Here is a 17,843-nt window from a genome sequence, read left to right as displayed (position 1 = left end):
CTAGCCAGCGTGGTGGCGTGAGCCTGTACTTGGGAGGCTGGCTTGAGCCCTGGAGGTTGAGGCTGCAGTGAGCTGTGATCGCAGGCTGCACTCCATCCTGGGAGGTGAAGCAACGGGTGTTGGGGGCTCTCAGAGACCGGGAGTGGGGCCAAGATAGAGCCCCTCTTCCTTGCTTTCCTACTTCAGCCTGAAAAGCTCCACTGAGCCTTCCTGAAGGGCAGGCAGCCAAAGGCTGAGGAGAAGGTGGACTCATTCCCTTGTAAATTACGTGGTTATGAGGGTGGGAGTTTCACATGTGGCTTTTTGCATAATCAGGTTATCAGTTAGTTGGCCCATTCCTGGGCTCATAAAGTCTGGCTGCTCTGACTCACAGCATGGAGCAGGAGGCGAGCCAGCAGGGATGGGGCTCAGAGGAAGAGCCTGCCAGCTGCCTGCTTGGGTGGTGTCAGGTGGGGATCTTTTTTGGAGCCCAAGTGTCATAAACATCTAGGCTTGAGAATCTGTCTGCTTGAGTTCAAGTCTTGGCCTCACACTTGCCAGCTGTGTGACCTTGGGCAAGTTCTTAACCCTCCCTAATCCTTTATTTCTGAGCTAGGGCAACAGTGGTGGTTTAAGGATTTGCCTGGGAAAGAGCAGGTGGCTGCTAAGGCAGATCCCCAGGAGGGCAGTATGTGGGTGTGGCTGCCAAGCTCCTGAATCCAATCCTCGGATTTCCCTCAAAAATGTAGTGGGTTGGCACTCTGGCAAACCGTTGGGCAATATCTAATAAACTCACTGCCTTAGTGTTTTAGGGCTGCCATGACAAAGTACCATACAGTGGGTGGACAGAAACAACAGATATTTATCCTCCCACAGTTCTGGAAGCTAGAAGTCTGAGATCAAGGTGTTGGCAGAGCCAGGCTCCCTCCAAGGCTCTAAGAGAGAATCTGTTCCATGTCTTTTTTTTTTTTTTTTTTTTTGAGACAGCGTCTTGCTCTGTTGCCAGGCTGAGTGCAATAGCATATCTCAGCTCACTGCAACCTCCACCTCCTGGGTTCAAGCAATTCTCCTACCTCAGGCTCCTGAGTAACTGCGATTACAGGCAACTGCCACCACACCTAGCTTTTTTTTTTTTTTTTTTCGTATTTTTAGTAGAGACGGGGTTTCATCATGTTGGCTAGGCTGGTCTTGAACTCCTGACCTCAGGTGATCCACCTGCCTCGGCCTCCCGAAGTGCTGGGATTACAGGTGTGAGCCACCACAACTGGCCTATTCTGTGCTTTTCTCTGAGTTTTTGGAGTGGCGTTCTTCGGCTTGTGGCAGTGTCACTCTAAGCTCTGCCTCCGTTGTCACGTGGCATGCTCCTTGTGTGTCTCTGTCTCACATGGCCCTCTCCTCTGTGTGTGTGTGTCCAATTTCCTTCTTATAAGGATCCAAGTCATATTGGATTACAGCCCACCCTAATGACCTTCTCTTCATTTGATTACATCTTCGAAGACCCTATTTCTAAAGCAAGTCATGTTTGTAGGTACCAGGGATTAGGGCTTTAACATATCTTTTGGGGGGACATGATTCACTCCATATCACCCACTTTACCTATGAAGAGTAAGACTGAAAGGCCCAGTCCCCTCCTGTCCATCTCAATTCCATCATCTCCTGGGAGCATAAAGAAATTAGTGATTAGTCCACTGAAAGCTGAAGGCATGTACTAGAATGTTCCCTCCTTCCTTCCTTCCTTCCTTCCTTCCTTCCTTCCTTCCTTCCTTCCTTCCTTCCTTCCCTCCCTCCTTCCTTCCTCCCTCCCTTCTCCTGATTTTCTTGCTTTCTTTTTTGATGGAATCTGGCTCTGTCACCCAGGCTGGAGTGCAGTGGCACGATCTAAGCTCACTGCAACCTCCACCTCCTAGGTTCAAGCAATTCTCTGCCTCAGCCTCCTGAATAGCTGGGACTACAGGTGCGCACCACCATGCCTGGCTAATTTTTGTATTTTTAGTAGAGATGGGGTTTCATCATCTTGGCCAGGCTGGTCTTGAACTCCTGACCTCATGATCCACCCGCCTCAGCCTCCTACAGTGCTGGGATTACGGGTGTGAGCCACCTCGCCCAGCAACTTTATTTTTAATAGTCCCAAACTGGACACAACTCTAAGGTCCATCCACAGGAGAACTGATAAACAGATTAGAGTACATTCACACAATGGAATACTACTTGGCAACAAAAAGGACAAATCGCTGATATAAGCAATAATATGAATGAAAGACTACTTCTGTTTGGCCCTGGCTATTTGTAGTCCTGCTATTTGACTCTATTTTATGAAATTCAAGAAGAGGAAAAACTAGTCTGATAGATGTCAGACTAGTGGGGGAAGGTATCAAGTGGGAAGGAGCATGAGAGAAACTTCAGGGGGTGCAATTGGGAATGTTCCATATCTGAAAAGGAGTGTGGCTTGCATATGCATACTAATACATAAATAAAAATTCATTGAGCTGTACACTTAAGCTATGTAAATTATGTTTCAATTTAAAAAGTTTAATAAATTAAAAAAATCTGGTCCTTGGCATGCCCAGAAGTCAGTGACTTACCTCCAGGGCTTGACTCCCATTTGCCAAAGTCTTAGGAGCTTAATGTATAAACTGGGAAGTTGACAAGGTAAGTTCTAATGAGAACTCTAATGAGCCAGGGACCCAGTACCTGTGTCACCTGGATAGTGAGATACTCAGGACACCCTCTTCGGAGGTGCTGCTGGTTGATTATGCCTCTTCCTTGGACTGGATGCCGCATAATCAGCTAGGTTCTAACTTCACCAGTGAAGTCCTGTGTCCTTGTGGAAATGACTCAGCTCCCTGTGATCTAGTTTCCTCATCTCTAAAATGTGTATACTAACCCTCCCTCCCAGGGTGGTTGTGAGAAGCATTCGACAAATCACTGAATTTAAAGTCGCGTTCATAGGAGGTGGGTACTCAGCTAATGTGGTTTCCCTTTCCTTTCACAGAGCTGGGATTCAATGACTGGCTCAGAGATTTTTCTTTTGATTCTTTTGGGTGCAGAGCCTTTTGCTGGTAGCCAAAAGAGGTGATGAAACACTCCTGTGAACTTCCTTGTTTCTCAGGTCACGTAGATAATAGGTAATAACTTATATCTGCAAAGCTATTTAAAAAATACTAGGGCTGAGCGCGGTGGCTCATGCCTGTAATCCCAGCACTTTGAGAGGCCAAGGTGGGTGGATCACCTAAGGTCAGGAGTTCAAGACCAGCCTGACCAACATGGAGAAACCATGTTTCTACTAAAAATACAAAATTAGCCAGGCATGGTGGTGCACGCCTGTAATCCCAGCTACTCGGGAGGCTGAGGCAGGAGAATCGCTTGAACCTGGGAGGTGGAGGTTGCGGTGAGCTGAGATCACGCCATTGCACTCCAGCCTGGGCATCAAGAGTGAAATTCTGTCTCAAAAAAACAAAACAAAACAACACAAAGAAAAACAAAACAAAAACCCAGGAAGCTCACAGCCTAAGAATATATCCTCCACCAGCCAGCTGCCTGGAGTCCCCTCTAAGCGTGTCTTCCTGTGGGAGGGGTCACTATTGCCCCTGTCCAATGTGCTGACTTTGTGAGTGCCAGGGTGGGGCACAATGGTGCATTTATTAGTCCTGATGGTGAATGGAAGGGTTGGGAGCCCTTATTGCAGGAAGAAAGGACAGAATATTATGGAGCCTGAGCTCACTGAGGGGGAGATAGTTTAGGGTCCTCACATTCCCCATGTCACCCTGAGATGGCCCTGAGTCCTCAGCACCCTGGTGAGATTACCAGGAGTAGGCAGGAGTGGTGAGCTCTCGCAACTGCTGCCCTTTTGGGTCTCCCCTCCATCGCAGGGACCCACCTTTCCGTGTCCCTACCACCTTAGGCTGGGACAGGAAGGCTGCAGAGCAGCAGGGCTGGTGGGGACTGGTGGGCAGTGCCTGGGGACAAGGTACCTTCCTGAAGGGGCTACTTGAGAAGCAAACTCCCCAGGTGGATGCCAGGCTACATTGAGAGAGTGGGGATCTGTTTTGATTCCCAAGAATTCAGCTTTAGAACAAAGAGTGAATGGAGGGCTTACAAACTTCCTACAAGCATAGTTGAGTGGTGCATAGGAACATGACCTTGGGTCAATGTCATGAACCCTGGGCTACCCACCCCTTGCTGTTTTTTCCCTCTGTATTAGATTTCCCCAGAGAAGCAGAACCAATAGAATGAATACATAATGAGAGAGAGAGATTAATTTTACGGAACTGGTTCAGGCAACTATGGAGGCCAGCAAGTCCAAAATCTGCAGGGTAGGCTGGCAAGCTGGAGATCTGGGGAAGAGCCGATGTTGCAGTTCCAGTTTGAAAAACCCTCTGCGGGTAGAAATCTCTCTTTCTCAGGTTGAGGGCAGGGGAACGTCAGCCTTCTTCTATTCAGGGCTTCAGCTGATTGGATAAGGCCCACCCACATTATGGAGGGCAATCTGCCTTACTCAAATTCTACTGATTTAAATTATAATCTCATCAGAACAGACTCAGATAAACATCCAGAATAATGTTTGATCAAATATCTGGGCTCTGTGGCTTAGCCAAGTTGACATATAAAACTAACCTCCTTATTAAAATGACTTTCCCAAGCAAAAGGAATGGTAGCTCCCTGTTCCTGAGGCCCTGCCTTGTGTTGGGGGCCTCGTGCTTTGCACCGCAATGGCCTGATTCAGGTGGACCTTCCCAACATACCTCTATGGTAAGTGTCATGCTCATTTCACAGATGAGTCAACTGAATCTGGCCTGATGTGACAGGTGATGTTGGTGTCCTATCTGGATCCCTTTTGCCAGCCAGTGTTCCCCTCCCTAGCTGCTGACGGTGCAGTGGCTAACGCTTACATCTGAGACCTTTCCTGGAGGATTTCCCTGGCAATGGGATTGTCCTTGTCCAGAAACTAGGAACTCATATTCCCTTCTCCCATCCTTCAGGGGTCCTGCTTATCTCGGGGAGGGGTGTGCAATTCTGTGGCCAGCTTACACCCCAGAGCTCCCTGTGGGTCAGGCTGAGGCCAGGCTGGGCTGAGGCCACACCCTTGCTGGACATCTTCCACTGCCACTTCCTGCTTCCCTCCCTCCCTTTCTCCTGAGATGATTTTCTCCATAAATCATGGGAGATTCCACAAATCCTCATCCTGGGCTCTGAGTCTAGAGGATGGAATCTAAGACACCTGTGGGTGAGTAATGTAAACCCCGGTCTAGCTGCCTTCAAAGGTGGCCCACAGGATCCTCGCATTGTCTGTAGCTGCCAGGGGTGAGGACCTCCCTGGGAAGGGGCTCCTGGCTGCAGAGAGGGAAGACGCCCTGCCTTTTGGAAGGCCTCTTGGATTTGTCCCCTTCCTCCCTTGCTTGCTCCTTTCTTTCTTGCCTCATTCCACGGATCAGCACCAGCTGCAGGCTAGGAGCTTCTACCCAGGGAGGGCAAGGGGAGGTTGAGGGCTACACTTGTGGATGGGAAAGGCTGTGTCTATGAGTCCCATTCCCAAAGCTACCCAGAGCAGGGAGCTGCCGTTTTCTGGGGGAGGGGTGCAGATTTGCAGCAATGGGAATGTGCTCGAACACCTGAGCTGCTGCTTGGGAGAGAGCATGAGCCAAATCCGGAGGGCAGGCCTCCTGGTCAGCGGACTCCAGGCCTAGGCTTCGCTCCGAGGTCTCCATTTGTAGCCCCCGATTGTGTGAGTGCTGCATCACCTCCCTGGGAAGGCCTCTGCTGGGTTTTTCCAGAACCTGGAGGCTTAGAAGTGCCCTAGTCATGGCTGCTGAAGTTAAAATTTCGCCTCCAGCTTTCCCAGGAGGGCCTCCAGCCCTCTCAGAGACACAGCTGCTCCAGGACAGCGAATGAGTGATAGCAAGGGGCCCCCTGTAGGGATTAGAGAGTTTGAAGCAGAGAGGGTGGTGCCCTGGCCTGGCAGAGAAACTGCTGGGGGCAGCTGCGTGATGGGGCAAGGCTGCTCACTGATGCCCAAAGTGCCTTCCATCCCACTTGGTTGGAGAAGACAATGAAGGATGGTGGAGCGGGGGGGTTGCACCAGTCAGCGGAAGGTTTCTCTTAACAGAAAAGAGGAGAGTGTTGAGGTGTTCCATTTGGTTACAGGCCTTTACTACCACCTTCTCTATGAAAAGATATAGTGTAGGGGCTTTGGTGTCACACACACCTGGTTCAAAAGCCTCTGTTTTATTCTTATAAATTTGTGATGCTGTGAAAGCCACTTAACGTCTCAGAACCTCAGTTTTCTCATTCATAAGATGGGTGGCCATGCTCACTGCACAGGCTTGCTGTCTGGGAAAGGGCAAGTAAATGAAGGAAGAGGCAGAGATAGCTTTGCAATCTCTGGAATGTGAATGAAAAATTCAGCTGACTTCACCATGAAGGAACTCATTTGCTTCTAGAGCTATGGTGACGGGAGCAGACATAAGGCCACTGCTCACCCATTCCAATGTTTAAGGCAAACATCACTAATTGTATCTGCACACTCCAAGCCTGGATAGAGAAGCCAGGTAGCTTCTCTTAATTGATTGGAGGTGGCACTTGAAATAGAACTTATGTGTCATCTCTGCCCTCTGTCAAGAGGTCTTGACAGCCACCCTGGAGGAGTCCCTAGGTGTTTGAGGGAGGATTTAAGGGAAAGTAAGTTTGCTTTTTAGGTCTTCTAGTTTGAGTGCTTGGGAATAGAGATGAGCAGCCCAAAGGCTCTATTGTTTTCTAGTAGGTTAAGTTACTTAGAAGAGGCCAGGCTTGGAGTGGGCCTTCTGATGACCACTCGCTTGGCAGGGCTGGCCTCACCAAAGGTGGACTCTTATCTGCCCCTGCCAGGAGCAGATCCTGAGACAAAGATTCAAGTGTAAGTAGCTTATTTGTGAAGTGAACCTAGGATCTCCAGTAGGAGAGTGAGGAAGTGAGATTGGGAAGAGAAAGCAGTGAGGGAGCTGGGGTATTTATACACCAATTTCCATTGGTTGTTAGTTGAGGACTTTTGGGGTAGGATGTTAAGTCCTGGTTACAGATGGACAGAACAGGTTCAGGTAGCCAGAGAAAGCTCTTTGACAAAAATAATCCCAGGTACTGGTAGTTGGAAATGGTAAGAGCCCAAAGCAGGATCTGCTACGCATGTGGTCCCACAAATCCTGAGGAACTCAAGTGAGTTTGTTAATTGAAAATCAGAGCAGCTTAACCCTTCCAAGTGTAGAGCTCTCTTTAAAATGCAGGCAGCCTCACCTTGTCCTACTCTGCCTGTCTCAGGGGAAGACATAGTCCCTACCCAGCATGCCTTCTCCTACAACCATGAGGACAGTGCTCACTGATCACAAGACTCTTTCAGACAAGACCTCATAATCCCTCTCAAGAGACCGAGGGCTCTAGTTAGCTTCTGTAATGTAAAAGGAATAATCCCAGAATAATCTCTGATGAGCATTTAGCATGAGACCTGGCACACAGTAGGTGCCCAATAAATGAAAGCTGTTGGTGGCACTACTGTTGCTGTTCAGAGGTAAAACCTATTGGCCAAACCTATCTTGACCCCAAGAGAGATGGAACTTGTCAGATTCGTTCCTCCCTGGCAGCTGCTAGAGAGCAGGAGTGGAAGGAGATTGCTGGGAAAGGCTGGAAAAAGTTGGGGTAATTTGGGAGGGGAGTGAATTTGGAGCCTGGAGTCCTGCCAGGAAGGAGTCCTGGGCAATGTGAGTCGGGGGGGTTGATGAGAGCTTGGTGCCCAGGAGAAGGTGGCAAGGGAGGAGAGATGAGAGGTGTTAAAATTGTGCCCCATTTTTCATTCTCTCCAGGTGAGTCCCTGTCATTAGAAAGGGCATGTTCAGCCTCCTCTTCCCTTCTGGTTCTCGCTCAGAGTTAGAGATGAGGATTGGCCTTCAGGGCTTCCAGTGGCTTTTTCCCATGTTTTCCCATGGTTTAGACTCCAGGAGGTAGGGGTCTTTCTCTCTCTTTCTTTTTTTTTTAAATTTAGAGACAGAGTCTGGCTCTGTTATTTGGGCTGGAATGTAGTGGTGCAATCATAGTTCACTTCAGCCTTAACCTTCTGGGCTCAAGTGATCCTCTGACCTGAGCCTCCCAAGTAGCTGGGACTACAGGTGCACACCACCAAGTCTGGCTAATTATTTTTTATTTTTGCATCATGTTTCGCTAGTACCCAAACCTGTCAGAGAGCCCAGGATGAAACCTTAATCAAGACTACCAACTGTATGATTTGAGATACATCCAAACTGTTGCATGTATTAGGTAGTTGGTTCCTCTTTCTTGCTGAGTAGTATTTCATTTTCATGCCGTCATTTGTTTATCCATTTCCTTGTTGATAGACATTTAGGCTCTCTCTATTTTTTCATTCTTGTGAATAAAGGTATGAACATTCATGTACAAGTCTTTCTGCAGTCAAACATCATTTTTTTTGCAGGGTTTGATTTGCTGTCCTGCTTCACTGGAAAACTTCCCTGCCAAGCTAGTGATAGACCTCAGCTAGCAAAACGGCTGAGCTGAGTTTCTCCATGAAGCTACATTCCACATCCCAAACTGAAATTCTCATCTATGTCCCTGTATTAGTTTGTTTTCACACTGCTGATAAAGACATACCCGAGACTGGGAATAAAAAGAGGTTTAATTGGACTTGCAGTTTCATATGGCTGGGGATGCCTCAGAATCATGGCGGGAGGCAAAAGACACTTCTTACATGGTGGTGGCAAGGGAAAATGAGGAAGAAGCAAAAGTGGAAACTCCTGATAAGCCAATCAGATCTCATGAGACTTATTCACTATCACGAGAATAGCACGGGAAAGACCGGCTCCCATGATTCAATTACCTCCCCCGAGCTCCTCCCACAACATGGGGGAATCCTGGGACATACGATTCAAGCTGAAATTTGAATAGGGACACAGCGAAACCATATCAGTGCCTAAACTCACTCCTTCCGCAGTCTCTGTTTCACTGTTTCTGGACTTGTTGCACAGGTTAGAAACCTGGACTCCTCTCTTTGCTCATGTTCTTCCACTAAGCGATCAGCAATCCCATCATAAGTGCTTTCAAAATACCTGAACTTTTATCCCCTCCTCTGCTACCAGCCTGGTCTGGGCCACCATCACTTGTCACCAGCATCACTGTAGCATCCTTCTCTCCAGTTTCTACCCTTGTTTCCCTTCCCACTCACCCTGCTCCTGATATGATTCTCAACACAGCAGCCAGATTAATCCTTTAGAGGCTGAGACCATGTTCCTTCTCTGCTGGAAACCCTCCAGTGCTCCCATGGCTCTCATCCCACTCTAAGCCACAGTCCTTACAATGTCTGCGAGGCCCTAGGTGGTGTCCTCCGTCACACTTTCTTCCCATCATCCCCCTACCTTCTCCTCTTTGGTCACTCTGTGTGTGTCCCTTTAGTATGCTGAGGTCGCCCTTACCTCTCAGCCTTTGCACTGGCTGTTACCCTGAATGGAATGTTCTTCCTTTTGATATCCACGTGGCTCCTTCCTTTACTTTCCTTCAGGCCTATCAACTTCACCAGCACTATCTGTCTCTACAGTACTTACCACCACCCGACACATTCTATTTACTGGTTTACATGTTGTCATCTGTCTGTCTTGCTTATCAGCACGTCAAGTGCACAGTGCAGGGACTTTGCTTAGTATGCACTTGTATCCCTAGTGCCCAGAACAGCAGGGGCCTTGTCATAGGCACTCAAATAAGAGACACAGTGGGGCCTAGGAGCACCTAAAAGGGACAATCAAATCAGGCAGCTTCCAACTTTTAGCTCATTAGTTGGGTGTTGTGTGTATTAAGAGGCAGCTAAGAGCATCCTTTGGAGTCTGTCTCTTCAGAGATTTAGGTACCTGCTATGGTTTGAATACCTTCTCCAAAACTCACATTGAAACTTAATCCTCAATGTGGCAATATGGAGAGGCGGGACCTTTAAGAGGGATTACGTCATGAGGGAGCTGCTCTCAAGAATGGATTAATCCATTTAAGGATTAATGGCTTAAAGGATTAATGGCTTAATGGATTAATGAGTTATCACGGGAGTGTAACTGGTGGCTTTACAAGAAGAGGAAAGGAGACCCGAGAAAGTGCATTCAGTGTCCCCAACCATGTGATGCCTTCCTCTACCTTGAGACTCCGCAGAGTCCCACCAGCAAGAAGGCCCTCACCAGTTGCAGCCCCATTGCCTTGGATTCTCAGCCTCCATAACTGCAAAAAATAAATTTATCTCTCTTATAAATTACTCACTTTCAAGTATTCTAAGTAACAGAAAACAGACTAAGCCTGTAACATTAGCCCAAGCCCCCAAAAGCTCCTAGTCTCACAGCCTATGTGAGTTCGGTGCAGGCTTGGGAACTGGAGAAGCCTTCAGGAAATGATGAAATCAAGCTGGGCCTGGGAGGGTAGGTGGAGTTTGGGTAGGCAGGGGACAGAAGGACAGTGTGCGCTAGTGTGGGGTAGTGCTGCTTAGATGAGTTATGAGGGGCAGGCACCTCGAACACAGTCCCCGAAGGGCTGCACCCAGCAGTGACACCATCACCTCTCTCCTGTGCTGACTGGACCGGGCTCTGGGGGAGAGGTCCCAACACTGGCCACCTCTTCTTGTTCTCCCAATATCTGTCATCAGCCCCTGTCTGCATTTCAGTTATTTTTAGATTGTTTTTTCCTTAGCAGTGAAGCAAGCCTGTGGAAGGAAACATTCTTTCTAAGGCAAGCCTGCAGTTTCTCTGGACAGGCAGAAGTGAGGCCGCCCTGCCTGAACAAAGAGAGGTCTGACGTCTGCTAGCGTGTTCTGGGACTCAGTGGGTCCACCCCTGTCTTCAGTCTCAGACCTGTTCCCACACCCAGACCATTTCGAGTTTAAGACAATGACACATTTCGCTGGGTTTTGAAAGCTGCCAGAGGAGCTTCCTAACCTCCTTGGCTGTCCCCATTATAGCTGCCTCCACTCCCGAGCCCCTGCGCTCAGTGTTTGTTGCAGGAAAGTTCTTCCTTAAGTCCAAACTGTGGTTCCAAAGATTTTGTTACCGAGGGAGAGAGGGAGAAGCTGCCACTGTTTAGTCGTGCTCAAATTGGACTGGGTGGCTTGCTTGGGATGGGTCTGGGAGAGACTGTCACAGGGGTCATGGGAATGATGACAGCTGGAACACAGGGTGTCCTAGAGGCTTCTCAACCCCTGGTAGTATGATAGTAGGCAGGCGGCTGGCTGCAGAGGCCTCTATACTCACCCCATATTCTGCCCTGCCTGGGTCTGGGCTCCCCTGAACCTCAAGGTCTCTGCCCTCTCTTTAGAGGAGAGCTGGGTCCCAACTCACAGGACTTCCTCTAAACCCTCCTTACCTCTTCCAGAGTCGGGTCTGGGTAGCTCAAAGGAGGGTCCTCATTGGGGAGGACAACTGTCTCAGAGTTTGGCTTCTCAGGTCTCCCCCCAGACCAGGGTTCTTATCCCAGGATATGTGGAGTTGGGCTGGGCTAAGCACTCCTGTCCCTTCCCATAACTTTGTTCAGGCTGTGGACTCCTTCAGCAGGCTGGTGAAGTCCATGGAACTCCTCAGAATGATGCTCTTAAATGCCTAACATAAAATGCACTGAATAACAAAGGAAACCAATTACACTAAAATGCAGATATTAACTTATTTTAATATTTATAAGATCCAGCAATCCCACTACTGGATATGTATCCAAAGGAAATGAATCAGTGTTGAAGAGATAGCTGCACTTCCATGTTTATTCCAGTACTATTCACAATATCCAAGGTAGAAAACCAACCTAAGTGTCTGTCAATGTATGAATGGTTAAAGGAAATGTGCTATATATACAAAATGCAGTACTATTCAGTCATAAAAAGAAGGAAATCCTATCATTTGCGACAACATGCGTGAACCTAGAGCGCCTTCTGCTAAGCGAAATGAACCAGATGCAGAAAGACAAGTACCGCACGATCTCACTAATGTGGATTTTTTGAAAAAGTTGATATCATGGAAGCAGAGAGTAGAGCAGTGGTTACTAGAGACTTGAGAAAGGAGGGGAAAAGGGAGGATGGGAGAGGTTGGTCAATGGGTACAAAGTGACAATTAGATTGGAGGAATACGTTCTATATGCTAAATATCCGGATTGGATCATGTATTGAAACATGATCACGAGGTGGTGTATTTGTTAATTAGCTACATTTAACCATTCCACAATATATATATACTTTAAAACATCATTGTTACACGTAATAAATATATACGATGTCAAATGTCAATTAAAAAAAAAACAAATTTAACCAGTCTAGGCAACCTAGTGAGACTCGGTTTCTACAAAAAAATTAAAAAATTAGCTGGGTGTGGTGGCATATGCCTGTACTCCCAGCTGCTTGGGAGGCTGAGGCAGGAGGAGTGCTTGAACCTGGGAGATTGAGGCTGCAGTGAGCCGTGATCACTCAATGAACTCCAACTTGGGAGACAGAGAGACCCTGTCTCAAAAAAATTTTTTTTTAAATGTGATATATACTAATGTATTTTTTTTTTTTTAACACATTAAGGAAGAAAATCTAGCAGCGGATCAGCTATTGTTTAAATGTGTCCCCCACAATCGTGTTGGAAATTTAATTTCCATTGCAACATCGTTGAAAGGTGGGTCTTTTAAGAGGTGATTAGGCAGAGCCCTCATGAATGGATTAATGCCATTATCATGAGAGTGGATTGTTATAAAAGTGAGTTCAGGCTGGGCACAGTGGCTCATGCCTGTAATCCCAGCACTTTGGGAAGTCGAGGCAGGCAGATGACTTGAGATCAGAAGTTCGAGACCAGCTTGGCCAACATGGTGAAAGCCCGACGCTACTAAAAATACAAAAATTAGCCGGGTGTGGTGGTGGGCGCCTGTAATCCCGCTAATTGGGAGGCTGAGGCAGGGAAATTGCTTGAACCTGGGAGGCGGAGGCTGCAGTGAGCGGAGATCATGCCACTGCACTCCAGCCTGGGCAACAGAGCGAGATTCTGTCTCAAAAAAAAAAAAAAAAAAAAAAAAAGACAAAAAACCCAGAATTCTGCCTTGATTTTATCTCACCTACATTTCTTTTGGGGCTAGATTGAGGACCTGGTGGGGTTGGAGGGGGCACCAGGCCTGGATTTCTCATTTGTAAAATATACTTATTTAATTAAAAACATTTTTTTTGAGACAGAGTCTAGCTCTGTTGCCCAGGCTGGAGTGCAATGGGGCGATCTCAACTCACTGCAACCTCCACCTCCCGGGTTCAAGCGATTCTCCTGCCTCAGCCTCCCGAGTAGCTGAGATTACAGGCATGTGCCACCAAGCCTGGCTAATTTTGTATTTTTAGTAGAGACGGGATTTCACCATGTTGGTCAGGCTGGTCTCTAACTCCTAACCTCAGGTGATCCACCCGAAAAATCAGATTTTTAAAGGAACTTTACTTACTATACATATAGCAATACTTTGATTTGTATGAGGTTATTTTTTTCTAAATTAAGAGAAATACTAGATCTTTGGCTGGTATGTGTGTAGTCTTTTCTCAAATGCAAATAGGAGCATACTGTACATGCTTTCTTGAAACTTGCTCTTTTCCTGTACAATATGACATGGAGGTCTTTCCATGTCAGCACATATGGACTTGCTTTCTTTTTTCTCTTATTCTTTTTACTGCTGCTTAGTATTTTAGTATTCAATACTGTAAATATATTTTACTTTATTTAGTCATTCTCCTAATCAATGGGATTTTAGGTTGTTTTCAGTTTTTTAGTATTTTGGACAATCTAGCTGTGAGCACCCTGTTGGTACCTCTGGGATATAGAGCTAGACACGTAAATGCTGGGTCAAAGGGAGAATCACATTCTGAAATTTTTTTTGCTCTGTCGCAGGCTGGAATGCAGTGTTGCAATCTCAGCTCACTGCAACCTCTGACTCCTGGGTTCAAGCAATTCTCCTGCCTCACCTTCTGAGTAGCTGGGACCATAGGTGCCTGCTGCCACGCCTGGCTAATTTTTTGTATTTTAGTAGAGATGGGAGTTCACCGTGTTGCCCAGGCTGGTCTTGAACTCCTGAGCTCAGGCAATCCACCTGCCTTGGCCTCCCAATATGCTGGGATCATAGGTGTGAGCCACCGTGCCTGGCCCTTGAATTTTAATCAATAGAATTCAGCAGCCTCTCACATGCCCAGGGTGTGGCCAGGCATCAGTCACCCAAGCTAGAATTTAGGCATTAATGTCCCTGTACTCCCTGCTATTCTCCCAATCTATCAGCAAGCCTCCTGAGTACCTGCTAGAATTGGCTCCGGTTCTCCAACCCCACTGTCACTGCCTTGGTTCAGCATCTCTTTCTCCTGCAGGGTAAATGCATTAGCTTACCCCTCCCACCCCTCATCCCCAGTCTTTGTTGCCCTGTGGTCCATGTTATTCTGTAGTCAGGATTATCTTTCTTGATCTCAGATCCAATCATGTTCTCCCTGATCTTAACTCTTCCATGGCTTCCCATTACCTTAGGATCATTTCCAAGTTCTTCAGCTTGGCCTATTCCCATCACTCCAGCTGTGCCAACCTCTTCAGCATCACTCCTCTCGGGGCTCTCACCTCACACCCTAGGTCTCAGCGATGCAGACACTTGGGACCCTTAACATGTCAGGCTGTTTGCACTTGCTCAGTTTCTCTGACTGTAATGCCCTTTCTACTTCCTTCTCTCTTTTCTCCTCCCATTCACCTGGTGAACACCCAGACACCTTTTGGGGGCTCATCTTACCAGTCACTCATTCTGGAAATTTTTCTTTTTTTTGAGATGGAGTTTCACTCTTGTTGCCTAGGCCGGAGTGTAATGGTGCGATCTCCGCCTCCTGGGTTCAAGCGATTCTCCTCCGCAGCCTCCCGAGTAGCTGGGATTACAGGCATGCACCACCACGCCTGGCTAATTTTATATTTTTAGTAGAGACGGGGTTTCTCCATGTTGGTCAGGCTGGTCTCAAACTCCCAACCTGAGGTGATCCGCCTGCCTTGGCCTCCCAAAATACTGGGATTACAGGCATGAGCCATCATGCCCAGCCCTGGAAATTCTTTTCTATCCCCTAAAAGACGAGTGAGCATTTTCCTTTGAGCTCCTGCTGACGTGGTTCTGGCCTTCGGCATTTAATGCTCAGTTTGTTTCCCTGCCCTTCTCCCCTCTATGCTGTGAGCTCTTAAGGAGACTGAATGAACAGTGATGACGTGCCATCTCCTGCAGAGAATGGACGTGCAAAGAGTACATACATCATAAGTGTGCAGCTTCCTGGCACTCTGTAAACTAAACCTACCCATGTCACCAGCACCCAGATCAACAGAATATTACCAGCACTCCAGTAGTCCCTATGTGTCCATGCTTACCAGAATCCCTCTTCTTTTCCTTAAAGAAAATGGTCCACAACATCCTTGTTGAGTTTGAGTTTGTTTGTTTTGAAACAGGGTCTTGCTCTGTCACCCAGGCTGGAGTGCAGTGGGGCTCACTGCAGCCTCAACTCCTGGCCTCAAGTGGTCCTCCCACCTCAGCCTCTCGAGTAACTGGGACCACAGGTGCATGTTACCATGCCTGGCTATTAAACTTTTTTTTTTTTCGTAGAGATGGGGGTCTTACTATGTTGCCTAGGCTGGTCTCGAACTCCTGGCTTCAAGTGGTCCTCCTTCCTTGGCTTTCCAAAGTGCTGAGATCATAGGCATGAGCCCCTGTGCCTGACCTAAGTTGTTTTTTTCTTTCTAGTTTTAGTTCTTTTGCTTTCAGTTTTTCTTGTGTTTGTATTTTATATAAATGGATTCAAACAATATGTTCTCTTCTGTGTCTAGTTTCTTTGGCTCAGCATCATATTTGTGAGGTTTATCAAAGTTATATGTGTAGTTATAGTTTGTTCATTCTAGCAGCTGTGTATTATTCCACTGCCTCTATATACCACAGTTTATGTATCCATTCTACTGTTGTTGGGTGTTTCCAAGACAAACTGGCAAATGAAAAATGTTGCAGAATGCACTTAGAATATGTAAACATATACTTGCAAAGCAATCCCAAGCATGTCTGTAAATGCACAGAGAAGGTGGTTGCCTGGGAGGAACTGGAGATCAGGGAGGAGACAGCCAAAGGGACTGTAAACTTAACCGTAATGTTTTAAATTTTCTGCATGGAAACTGTATTCCAGTATAACTTAGATAATTAAAAATAAAATATAATTTTTTTTTGAGACAGAGTCTTGCTCTGTCGCCAGACTGGAGTTCAGGGCTTCTGCCTCCTGGGTTCAGGTGATTCTTCTGCCTCAGCCTCCTGAGAAGCTGGGACTACAGGTGTGTACCACCATGCCCGGCTAATTTGTGTGTGTGTGTGTTTTAGTAGAGATGGGTTTTTACCATGTTGGCCAGAATGGTCTTGAACTCCTGGCCTCATGATCTGCCCGCCTCAGCCTCCCAAAATGCTGGGATTACAGACATAAGCCACTGTGCCCTGCCAAAAATTAAATATCATTTTTTACACATATTCATGTTCTGTGCATTTGGGTCCTCAGGGCTATGTTGGGAGAACCCAATATAGCAGTCAAACAAGCAAGCAATATTAAATATGTATTTATTATTAATATTAAATATGTATTTATTATTTAATCAAATAGATCAGATAGATCATACTTACAGGCCATGTGGCCTTGGGCAAGCGACTTCACCTCTTTGATCCTTAGTTCCTTTTTGTCTTAGCCTGGGTCCTCGTCCTGCCCCTCCTGCCATCCTCCAGCAGAACCTGAGACAAAGTGAACTGGTAGTTTATTTGTGAACAGGTGTTTATTTAAGAATGTAATCTTAGGGAGTAGGAGAGAGGGACAGGGATATTGAATCAAGAAATGAGGGAGCATCAAATACAAGATGTGCCACCAAGTTAGCCAGTGCTATCTATGGGTATCCAGATGGGGAGGCCATCACAACCTTTCACGGAGCCTTCTGAAATGTTTCAGAACTCCCTGCTGGGGCACAAAAGGCAGAAGCATTATCCATTGGTTCTCACCCTCCGTTGGTCAAAGGACATCCCACACCTTCTTAGTTCCTCCCGTATTGCTGGGCGCTCATGCATGAGGGCCAGGCATGTTCCCTTGGGTGTCCCACCCAGCTGTAGTGGAGAAGCCCCAGGTCAGGTCAGCACTGGCTGGAGGAAGAGACCTGTTCAAGAGGTTTTTGAGGTGGTGTCCAAAGTGTGTCTAACACATTCATCTTTAACATGATGGGGGTGTTTCCATTTCACAGAAACACTGCAAGGATTGGGCTGAATTCCATACCTAGGTAACAAGGCACCCAGGGTTGGTGTTCTGAGGCCCTGGGAAAGATCGGGAGTTGGGGAGACGTGGCCCCCCCAACTCCAGTGTGGGGCTAAAGAAGGGGGAAGCTGGAAGGGGAGCTGAGCTGGCAGGGGCTCTGCCATGTGGCTTCCCCAGGGCTGGGCAGAGGCTCAAGCAAGACAGTGGGAGGACAGTGGGTTCTAGGACACAGGGAGGAAGCGGGCCTGGAGGCACTTCCCTGGGCCCTGGAGGGATGAGGTTCCTAATAGGTGCCTGTGGCCTTGTTCCTGTGAGAGGAAGGAAACTGATGAGGCCACCAAATGGAGCAGAAAAGGTGCAATGAAAATCCCGACTGCCTCCTGCCCTGTAGGCTCTTCATAGTCACAGCGGTTGTGCCATTTCATATCATCGCTAATCATCCACTGTGGTCCAGCCTTGATCCCTCTCAAGCTTATAAAATACTTTGATAGCAGCCCTTGCTTTTCAAGTATATTACAGGCTAGACCAAGGGTTCTTAATTTAGGGGCCTGCAGATACAGTGTAGAGGGATCAATGGAACTTAGTTGGAAAACAAAATGCTATC

The 17,843-nt window shown here is 47.3% G+C and overlaps 1 protein-coding gene across 1 annotated transcript in view; it reads left to right on the top strand.

Annotated features, from left to right (window-relative positions):
• The first annotated feature begins 5,128 nt into the window (after positions 1 to 5,128).
• The window catches only part of LOC135276960 (neuroblastoma breakpoint family member 11-like), a 66,345-nt gene continuing 53,630 nt past the window's right edge, over positions 5,129 to 17,843 (top strand). The window contains exon 1 of the mRNA XM_064382265.1: positions 5,129 to 5,203. Within this exon, the coding sequence (XP_064238335.1) occupies positions 5,182 to 5,203 (22 nt within the window). The 5' untranslated portion in view covers positions 5,129 to 5,181. The remainder of the gene's footprint in view (positions 5,204 to 17,843) is intronic.

The sequence above is a fragment of the Aotus nancymaae genome, unplaced genomic scaffold (genome assembly GCF_030222135.1).
Source record: "Aotus nancymaae isolate 86718 unplaced genomic scaffold, 86718_ANA_hifiasm-v0.15.2.pri h1tg000029l, whole genome shotgun sequence".
Taxonomy (NCBI): domain Eukaryota; kingdom Metazoa; phylum Chordata; class Mammalia; order Primates; family Aotidae; genus Aotus; species Aotus nancymaae.
The sequence above is the reverse complement of the archived record's forward strand: the minus strand, read 5'-3'. Positions and strand labels throughout refer to the sequence as shown.